Source organism: Lithobates pipiens, unplaced genomic scaffold, assembly GCF_037356315.1.
Source record: "Lithobates pipiens isolate NorthernLeopardFrog02 unplaced genomic scaffold, aLitPip1_a1.2 Scaffold_28, whole genome shotgun sequence".
Taxonomy (NCBI): Eukaryota; Metazoa; Chordata; class Amphibia; order Anura; family Ranidae; genus Lithobates; species Lithobates pipiens.
This window is the reverse complement of record NW_027507789.1, coordinates 160,361,537-160,372,251: the sequence shown is the minus strand read 5'-3', so window position 1 is coordinate 160,372,251 and position 10,715 is coordinate 160,361,537. Positions and strand designations below refer to the sequence as shown.

At 42.0% G+C, this 10,715-nt stretch overlaps 1 protein-coding gene across 1 annotated transcript in view; it reads right to left on the bottom strand.

The window, feature by feature from the left end:
* Positions 1–1,155: 1,155 nt before the first annotated feature.
* The window catches only part of LOC143935721 (serine/threonine-protein kinase 4-like), a 141,707-nt gene continuing 132,147 nt past the window's right edge, over positions 1,156–10,715 (bottom strand). The window contains exon 11 of the mRNA XM_077459802.1: positions 1,156–1,965. Within this exon, the coding sequence (XP_077315928.1) occupies positions 1,807–1,965 (159 nt within the window). The 3' untranslated portion in view covers positions 1,156–1,806. The remainder of the gene's footprint in view (positions 1,966–10,715) is intronic.

The following is a 10,715-nucleotide window of genomic DNA, read 5'->3' as shown; positions in this document are numbered from 1 at the left end:
AATTTTCTTGCAGCTCCCAGATACCCTATGGTAATATATCAGCACTCTTTAGCAGTCTTTGGATCACATTTTTTTTCTGGTTAGCCACAAGCTAAGCTGAGGTGGGAATAGGGTTGCCATCTGTCCAGGATTCACTCGGACAGTCCGGGTTTTGAATCATGTGTCCGGGGGTTTCAGTCTGCCTGAAACGCGGACAAATTATTCATACTGGGCTGGGGCTCCCCAAATAACCAAGATAGTCACACACAAATTTGTTGTCTGGGGGCAGGTTCGGCATCACTGGGGGCGGGATGATGAAGTCAGCAGGAGCAGTTTGGTCACACCCACTGTTCGCCGCATAGTTACTACTCTTCTTGGGGCACCCAAAGGTGTCCCAGGTCTTTTATAATCCTATAGTGTATACTACAGAAAAAAAGAAATTGTCCCTGTGCCGCTAAAGTGTTTGGCTTGAAGAAAAGGTAGCAACTCTAGGTAGGAAGTGTGGACCATAATAAGAGAAAACAAATCCAACATTTTTTTAAAGCACAAATGTGTCCTAAATCATTAATGATAATGAATGTTCACTGCCAGCTCCACACCGCACCCTATTAAAGTGGTTGTAAACCCTTACAAGTCACTTTGACCTACAGGTAAGCCTAGATTAAGGCTTACCTGTAGGTCCAAGAAATATCTCCTAAACCAATAGGGTTTAGGAGATATTTACCTGAAGACAGCCACCGCTGTCTACGGCGCATGCGCCGTAGACAGCGGCGCACAGGTGCACTGGGCAGGCCGCAGATCGCGGCGATATGCCGCAAGTGTCAGCTTCCGTGCGCATGCGCGGGAGTGACGTCATCGCAGCGCCGTCGATGCACAGCGCCGGAGCAGCGAGACCCGGAAGTCGCTCCGGGATACATGGCAGCGGCGAAGAGGAAGGCGGAGGACCGCTTCGGGGGCTTCCTTCTCAGGTAAATTATTCATAATGAGCTAGTATGCTAGGCATGCTAGCTCATTATGCCTTTGCCTTACATGGTATGTTTTTTTGTTTTGTTTTTTGCCTTTACTTCCTCTTTAATGTCAATCAGTGTCAACAAAGAGTGCAAAGCAATATCTACTCTCCATTATACTGTAAATGGGCCCTAAATATGCACATTACAAAGCACAAGCATTTTTCCATTTCATACACAAAACATTATTTTAATCTTAATAAATTCTATACATCCGAATGCAAATCGATAAGGCTTATCTTCAAAATATTAAATATTTTGCAATAAAAAAACACAAAAGTTATATATTACAAAATATAAAAGTCCAGTCTCATTTAAGATGATATAAAAACAAAAACAAAAAAAACTCCAAGCAATATTCTAAAGTAAGTGAACTGAAAATACTCTCCAAAAAACACTGCTACAGTTAGAAATTCAATTCCTCGTACCTACAGAGTAAAGAGAGATTTTCGGAGGATATCTGACTGTGAAATGGGCCTGCCATCAGTCCCGGTCACTGACCGAGAGGGGGCTACAGCATAAGTGGCCAAGGTCTATATGTAGGGCAGAAAAGATTGTAGAGACATGGTAGAGACAGTTGGGAGCAAAAAGGTGATGCACTCAGTTCTCCAGAAGGCTTGGGCACAGAGGGCAGGATGAGAAGTACCTGCCTCCACTTCTCCCCCCAGGAAATGAGGTTCATTTTTTTTCTAGAGCAACTCAACTTGTTCCTGTATTTTGATGAAAAGCTGAGCCCCTGGACACGTAGGGTTTGTCCCATGTGTTCTTCCACGTTTCTTCCAGTTTAGCGATGACGGAAGTGTACAGGTTAAGCGCAAGGTTAAAAATTTTGCTGCCTTCGTTTTTTGGAATCAATGGCTTCTAGTATAGGCTGCCGCTTGGATTGGTATCTCTGATGGATTTCTTCAATTTCCCGATTCATCATTGGATCCAGTTCGTTTAGTTTCTTCTGGAGTTCATCGACACTCCAGTCTTTTAACTAGAAAGATACAAATATAAGAATGAACAATTATGCATGGACACACAGTATAGAATGAAATACATTTAAAGGGTTATTGTAAATGGTAAGTTAATGCCAGGCTCTCCACTCTGCTTCTTGAAACATATTACTTCCTGTACAGGGATTATAGGCAGAGTAAAATGGAAGAGGGTGACCATTTAGATCAAGTGAGAACAATTGCAATAGATTTCCTCCAGTCAGTTGGACCCAGTTCCGGGACAAGGTCATCCAGCGCCCAGGGCAAAGATGCCAAACTGCGCTCCCCTTTCCCTTAGGGTTAGGGTCAGGGTGCCCTCTACCCCTGCAATAAACCATTGCGCCAGGGGCAGCCTCCCCTCCTGCCACCCCTTGTCTTGGCCCTGGTTGGACCTCCATTCTTTTTGAAGAGATGATGCAAAAATGAATGGTTACTAAACTTTATGAATAATTTATAAGAATTACAATCTAAAAGCTATGATATTTTCAAACATGCTCTGAGTAAATCTGCAACTTCTAATGACTGACAACACACGTACAGTGGTCTCTGCGTTCAAAACATTTTTGAAGCTGGTTGGTGACTCAACCAGTAGCATTCAACTGATTCTGATGTATTTTGGGAGACTTAAACCTAGTTCACACTATGAGCAGATCAGACGACCGATCGTCCGATTTTCCATGAAAGTGCGTATAATGATGTAGTCAGAATGGTATTGACACTGCCCAGAGGGGGTAAGTATAACATGTTTGTTATTTTCAACAAAAAAAACAAGACTTTAGTATGACTTTAATTCTGGAACCGATGTGACATTCTAAAGCAGTCCCAAGAAAGGGGGGGGTCAAAACAAACCAAGTATATTGTTTACCAAAATACAAAATGGGCTCCAGTGCAGCTCCTATGGCTTCTTAGTGCTTCATGCAGCACTCTGTGCTCTTTTACATTTACCAAATGTCTTTAACTATGTGCTTTTCAGCTACAAAGTCTCCATGAGCTTGTGGATATTACCCTTTCGGGCCTTGGCAGGAATAAGCAGCTACACCTCTCCTTCACTACCCCACACTTCCAGTATTCTCCTTGTATTGTATCAATGTGAGTGAGTGTTGCATGAAGCACTTAGAAACCATAGGAGCTGCACTGAAGCATTTTTTGTAAGAAGCACGTTATGAAGAATTTTTGAAGCACTTTAAATATTAACTATTTCTTTTGGGACTCATAACATCAGCACTTTATGTTGGCTTACTATATACATTTTTGCAGATGATTTGTATAACTTCACATACTTATTTTTGTTGAAAATTGATTAATTTTAGGATAGCGCTGTAGATGGAATATGGCATTTAAAACAAACTAAGTGCCAAGGCAACAGTAAAGGAGAATAGTATCTATTGTTGCCTGCAGGACCTTATGTCCAAAGCTGGCATCTGCTGATGCATCTACATATGCAAAATTGAACTTTGTGAATGTGTTGTCAGAAGACCAGGTAATTGCCTTGCATACCTGAGAGACTGATACCTGGTGGCAAAGGACCCAGGAAGTATTCACGTATCTGATAACAACAGCAGTGACAGGGAATAGTCAAGTGAATCCAATGAGAGATGGTCACAAGTGGATAATCTGCAATGATCATCTGGAATAACAAACTGGGAGTCCATCTTTGGAGAGCTAGGCCCCAATAACTTTACCCTATTTCGAGTGTATAGGGCAATCTCTCTTGAATGAGAAGGTGGTGAACCAACGGAAGGAAGCACAATGTCCTAACTAAGGTGGAAAGTATACACAACCTCAGATCTAGGTTTTAAAACAACCTTACCCCTATGAACATGGAAAGGTGACTTGCAATAAAAGGCTACCAGCTCAGAGATCCTTCTGGTTGAAGTGATGGCAACAATAAAAACAATTTTTGAGACCAGACACTAGCAAAATTGGAATAGAGTATAGGGGTATGACTGAGGGGCATGTCCAGCAAAGCTTTGCAGTGTCTTTTTCCCTGAAGATACCAGCCTTTAACCCAGGGTCTATGAAAATTCTGGCTGTGTCCTGTACTGTATAATTAAAATATTATATTTCTGGTATAAAGCATTGCAAAGATATTCGCTACTGAAATATGGGCATTTTAGTTTCAATTTTGCACAATTTTTATTGCAATATATAAAAAAAGAAAAATAATGAAAAGGAAAAAAAAAGATGAAATAATTATTAAAAATAGAAATAAAAAAGTAAAAGCTAAGTGGCAGAAGGAAGGGCAAATGAGGGAAATTAGGGCAACTAGAGAAAGTCTTGGTTGTCCCCAAGAGATGAGAAATGGTGGCAGGTTGTGGATGTTGGTGGGGGGGAAACAGGGCATGCCAAATACTCCTTATGTACTCGGGTCAATTTAATTTGGGCATACATAGCATGCTTAAGGTACAAGGCTAGTTAAAGGGACTTTGTCATTTTGCCCATTGAGTCTCCAGAAATCCACCGCTACCACTTACACTCCCTTTTACTGTGCTGCCATGATGTTCTGTTGGAGACTTTGTGAAATGCCCAGTGCTTCCACCTAAGAAGAAGTCCTCCTCTTAGGATGAAGTAGTTGGATCTAAGGTCCTATTACCAGGCACGAACACTCTCACATGAGAGAGCGGTGGCATCACCCACCAAGTGAAAGCTTGAACACCATTCAACATAGAGCTTACACAGGGATTGACTTCTGGCTCTGAAGAAGGAATGGTAGAGTATCATGGCAGAGATAGGTATGAGTGGATCTGAAAAGACAAAGTGACAGGGCCTCTTCAGCAAAGAAACTGGAGGAAATGTATTGCTTGGAGCCCTGTTAATACAGGTCTGACAGCTGATGGGAATACAGTTATTACTGGTGTATCTTTCTAATGACCTTGGTGCAAATCCACGTATGCATTATGTTTAAAATAAACATAGATTGATTTAAAGGAGAGAAAACACATCACAACAGAAACCCATACTGAGCTGAAGTAAAGACTTTAGACCGTATTGATCTCAGACTTCAGACCTGCTATATCTAATTACAGCACTTGCTCCTCCATTGAAGAGAACAATGCTTTTTAGCATGAAAAATGTTTGATATCAACCAGGGAAAATTGTGTTTATGTTCTCATATATCTTGATAATCGGACTTTCAGGCAGAAAATAGCGTAGGCACCGCTCTAAAGCTGCATATTGAGAAATATAGCATAATTAAAATGTTACTCCACCTTTTGGAATTTTTTTAATAATAAATACTGCCTACTCACAAAATTAAATTTTTAATCATTCCTTATTCCTCTATGTCTAAGCCAGCCTTTCTCAACACAGAGGAACCCTTGAAATAGTTCTCCGGTCTTGAGGAACCCCTGCTAAAAATTTGAAATCTACAACTCATGATACATTAGTGTGATGGTCAGTGGGAGGAATGGTCCTTACACTTGTGGTCATTGGGAAGAATTACCTCGTTACAGGTAGCTAAAAAGATCAATGGTGTCGGTGGGAACTTATCTGAGAAGCAGAAATTGCCCAATGCTGAAGGAACCCCTAGCAACATCTGGAGGAACCCTGGTTGAGAATCACTGCTCTAAGCATTTGCAAATTGGTGAAAAATGTTTACGGTCCCCTTACTGATGAGCAGGTGCTCCATTAGCAACCGAAAGATGTATGAGAATTTGTGTAAAAATTTGTTTTTTGGTAGCTTATTGGAGGACACAGAAGTGTATTCTTCAACATGAGGGAATAGTCACCTACAGGAAGATAGGACACTATCCAAATTATAGACCGACACCAGTGACTATATGCCAACACATAGACAAGCAGTGAATAAAATTAGAAGGTAAAACAATCTGTTGAAGTCTAAACTGTCATGGATCATAGTTAATGAAAGCCTTTTGGCTATTTTACACAATAGACTTGCTTTCTTTGAGAAAATTTGGGATCCATGGATTACATACCTCTCTGGAGCCTCATGAGATATCTAAAGCCTAATAGACACTACGTTTTTTCAGCAGGCTGAACGAAAAATAAACTATAGAGCTTCGGAGAAGAGCCTGTATTAATAATCCAATGCTAGTACAGCAATCTCCCCCGATGAGCTATTGAGTTCTGACAGCGAAATAGTTCCCCGTCAGAACACACCAGTCAGCGCTCTGATCGGATGCTGATCGGAGGACCTTTTCCAGTAATGCTCCTTAGACAGAAGCTGTGGCAGGGCTGAATGTCGACTGGTTTCTATTGATCCGGCCGATACCACCCAATATTCAGCCATGTGTATGGGGTTTAAGACAGCATGAATCTGGATATGATGGGTTGCACTTCCTTCCTTCCTCTTTTCTTCCTTTTCTACTTCTTTTTTCACTTTTATCTATCTCTATCAGGCCCTCTTGGCCCTTAGGAATGATAGCATGCGGCGTATACGACAGACCTAGGTCTGCACTCTTAGGTTGTGAATCATGGCCAACAAAGCTATTTTATATGTTTCGACATCTATAGCTGAAGCGTACCTACCACTCACCCCTACTGTGTAGGAGGGAATACTTCAGTGATATTGTTGTACCATGCTGTTGCCCTCCCTATATCTATAATATTAACAAAGGTGCAATGTAGGATTAAGTTCATGTTTGAATATCCTATATGTTCCAAACTTATACAATATCTCACAAAAGTGAGTACACCCCTCACATTTTTGTAAATATTTTATTATATCTTTTCATGTGACAACACTGAAGAAATTACACTTTGCTACAATGTAAAGTAGTGAGTGTAAAGCTTGTATAACAGTGTAAATTTGCTGTCCCCTCAAAATAACTCAACACACAGCCATTAATGTATAAACTGCTGGCAACAGAAGTCAGTACACCCCTAAGTGAAAATGTCCAAATTGGGCCCAATTAGCCATTTTCTCTCCCTGGTATCATGTGACTCCTTAGTGTTACAAGGTCTCAGGGGTAAATGGGGAGCAGGTGTGTTAAATTTGGTGTTATCACTCTCACTCTCATACGGGTCACTGGAAGTTCAACATGGCACCTCATGGCAAAGAACTCTGAGGATCTAAAAAAAAAAAAAGAATTGTTGCTCTACATAAAGGTGGCCTAGGCTATATAATTTGCCAAGACCCTGAGCTTCAGCATGGTGGCCAAGACCATACAGGGGTTTAACAGGACATGTTCCACTCAGAACAGGCTTCGCCATGGTTGACCAAAGAAGTTGAGTGTACCTGCTCAGCGTTATATCCAGAGGTTGTCTTTGGGAAATAGATGTATGAGTGCTGCCAGCATTGCTGCAGAGGTTGAAGGGGTGGGGGGTCAGCCTGTCACTGCTCAGACCATACACCACACACTGCATCAAATTGGTCTGCATGGCTGTCGTTCCAGAAGGAAGCCTCTTCTAAAGATGATGCACAAGAAAGTCCCCGCAAACAGTGTGCTGAAGACAAGCAGACTAATGACATGGATTACTGGAACTATGTCCTGTGGTCTGATGAGACCAAGATAAACATATTTGGTTCAGATGTTGTCAAGCGTGTGTGGTGGCAACCAGGTGAGGAGTACAAAGACAAGTGTACAGTTAAGCATGGTGATGGGAGTGTCATGGTCTGGGGCTGCATGAGTGCTGCCGGCACTGGGGAGCTACAGTTCATCGAGGAACCATGAATGCCAACATGTACTGTGACATACTGAAGCAGAGTATGATCCCCTCCTTTCAGAGACTGGGCTGCAGGGCAGTATTCCAACATGATAACGACCCCAAACACACCTCCAAGTCGACAACTGCCTTGCTAAAGAAGCCGAAGGTAAAGGTGATGGACTGGCCAAGCATGTCTCCAGAATCTTGTTAATAACCTCAAGGCAGCTGGGACCATAGTCACCAAAAAAACTATTGGTAACACACTATGCCGTGAAGGACTGAAATCCTTCAGCACCCACAAGGTCCCCCTTCTCAAGAAAGCACATGCACAGGCCTGTCTGAAGAATGATTCAAAGAACAGGGTGAAAGTGTTGTGGTCAAATGAGACCCAAATCTGGCTTTTTGGCTTCAACTCAACACACCCTATTTGGAGGAGGAGGAGGAATGTTGCCTATGACCCCAAGAACTTCATCCCCACTATCAAACATGGAGGTGGAAACATTATGCTTTGGAGGTGTTTTTCTGCTAAGGGGACAGGACAACTTCACTGCATCAAAGGTATGATGGACGGGGCAATGTACTGTCAAATCTTGGGTGAGAACCTCCTTCCCTCCTACCCTGCCAGGGTATTGAAAATGGGTCGTGGATGGGTATTCCAGCATGACAATGACCCAAAACACACTGCCAAGGCAACAAAAGAGTGGCTCAAGAATATGCACATTAAAGTCCTGGAGCGGCCTAGCCAGTCTCCAGTATACAAGCAAAAGAGAGCGCACGGCTGCCCTAGTGTAATTCCATTTTAATGATACAAATGCAAAATCAAACAATAGAGGATTGCACTCACACACATGGGACTTAGATTGCATGTACAGCAGGATGTATGTCTATCTTCCTGGCCCGTATAACTGGGTTGGCTCTGAAGAATGAGTGGTGATGGTATGAGAAGTCACTGCGGATTCTGTTTCCTCGTCTCGTCAGGCTGTGTCTGCTGTAGGGCACACGCATGGTCCAGCCGGCACTGCGTGACGTCACTTGCGGCCGGAGAGGAAGGACAAGGTGATCGAGATGATGATCTTTAACAAAAAACCGTTGCCAAGACTACATGTTTTTTGACGCGAGTGACGTCACGCAGCGCCGGCTGGACTCATTCTTGGGAGCCAACCCAGTTATACGGGCCAGGAACGGAGACACACATCCTGCTGTACATGCAATCTAAGTCCCATGTTTGTGAGTGCAATCCTCTATTGTTTGATTTTGCATTTGTATCATTAAAATGGAATTACACTAGGGCAGCCGTGCGCTCTCTTTTGCTTGTATATTTCAGATTAAGTCTGCCACTCAGTGGATCTTTTGAGAGAGCTGCAGCACCTAGAGCAAGAGAACTTTTTCTATATAGACTGTGAACATTTGAGAGTTGGTTGTGGGGTCAGAGCTTCATAGTTTCATAGTTAGTTAGGTTGAATAAAGACACCAGTCCATCCAGTTCAACCTGAGTGAGTGTCTACAATTGTCCCTTTTCCCTGTACATTGCTATACCCACATCGGTCCCTATCCTCAAGGAGCCCACAATCCAAGGTCCCCATTCATATACAGTGGTGTGAAAAAGTGTTTGCCCCCTTCCTCATTTCCTGTTCCTTTGCATGTTTGTCACACTTAAGTGTTTCGGAACATCAAACCAATTTAAACAATAGTCAAGGACAACACAAGTAAACACAAAATGCAATTTGTAAATTAAGGTGTTTATTATTAAAGGTGAAAAAAAATCCAAACCATCATGGCCCTGTGTGAAAAAGTGATTGCCCCCTAAACCTAATAACTGGTTGGGCCACTCTTAGCAGCAACAACTGCAACCAAGCGTTTGCGATAACGTGCAATGAGGCTTTTACAGCGTCCTGGAGGAATTTTGGCCCACTCATCTTTGCAGAATTGTCCTAATTCAGTTACATTAGAGGGTTTTCGAGCATGAACGGCCTTTTTAAGGTCATACCACAACTTCTTAATAGGATTCAGGTCAGGACTTTGGCTAGGCCACTCCAAAGTCTTCATTTTGTTTTTCTTCAGCCATTCGGTGGTGGACTTGCTGGTGTGTTTAGGATCATTGTCCTGCTGCAGAACCCAAGTTCGTTTCAGCTTGAGTACACGAACAGATGGTCGGACATTCTCCTTCAGGATCTCTTGGTAGACAGCAGAATTCATAGTTCCTTTTATCACGGCAAGTCTTCCAGGTCCTGAAGCAGCAAAACAGCCCCAGACCATCACACTACCACCACCATATTTTACTGTTGGTATAATGTTCTTTTTATGAAATGCAGTGTTCCTTCTACGCCAGATATACTTGGACACACACCTTCCAAAGAGTTCCACTTTTGTCTCATCGGTCCACAGAATGTTGTCCCAAAAGTCTTGGGGATCATCAAGATGTAAACAAAAAAACGTTCCCTGTGACACTGCGCTATCCAAAAAAAACAGAAAAAAGCTGCTAACACAATCACAAGGATAAAACAGTGAGTAATTAACAAATATCAAATCATAGTGTAGCGCTTAAGAAAATTATAAATGACCTAGTTAGTGCATCATCATACAATAATTAACCCAAAACACCTTAAGTGTGAAAATTCATAAATATATATAAAAATAAAATTATAATACAAAAAAATATAAATAAATTGAAAGTCTCTATGTAAAATGTTGATCCAATCCAAACGTGAAATAAGGGTCACCATCCACCTTCTTGCAATGAGGCTAGCATGCAGACACCCTGTGATATTCCCGTCACCTTTCGAAATAAAGGCTTACCGGATAACATGGATCCAAACGAATATATATTCGAAGGATCATGCAAGCTTGTACACTCAGAAGGCGAGATTACAGATGTAAATTATCCAGGGAAGTAACAAGTCAGACTCCTCATACAGATGCCCCAACTAGTTGTTAAATCCTCATCGGTAAACTCCAACTCAAAATGTTGAACTCATACAAAGGAAAATAAGGAGCCACAATAGTGTAAATCCGTTTAGAAGAAAAAATTTAATAAAAAAGTAATGAACTCACATGTAACCAAAGAAATCAAGCGCTTATTCCATAAAAACAGTGCTACAGCAGTAGTCCCGACGCGTTTCGTCCTCTACAGACGTCCTACCCCAGA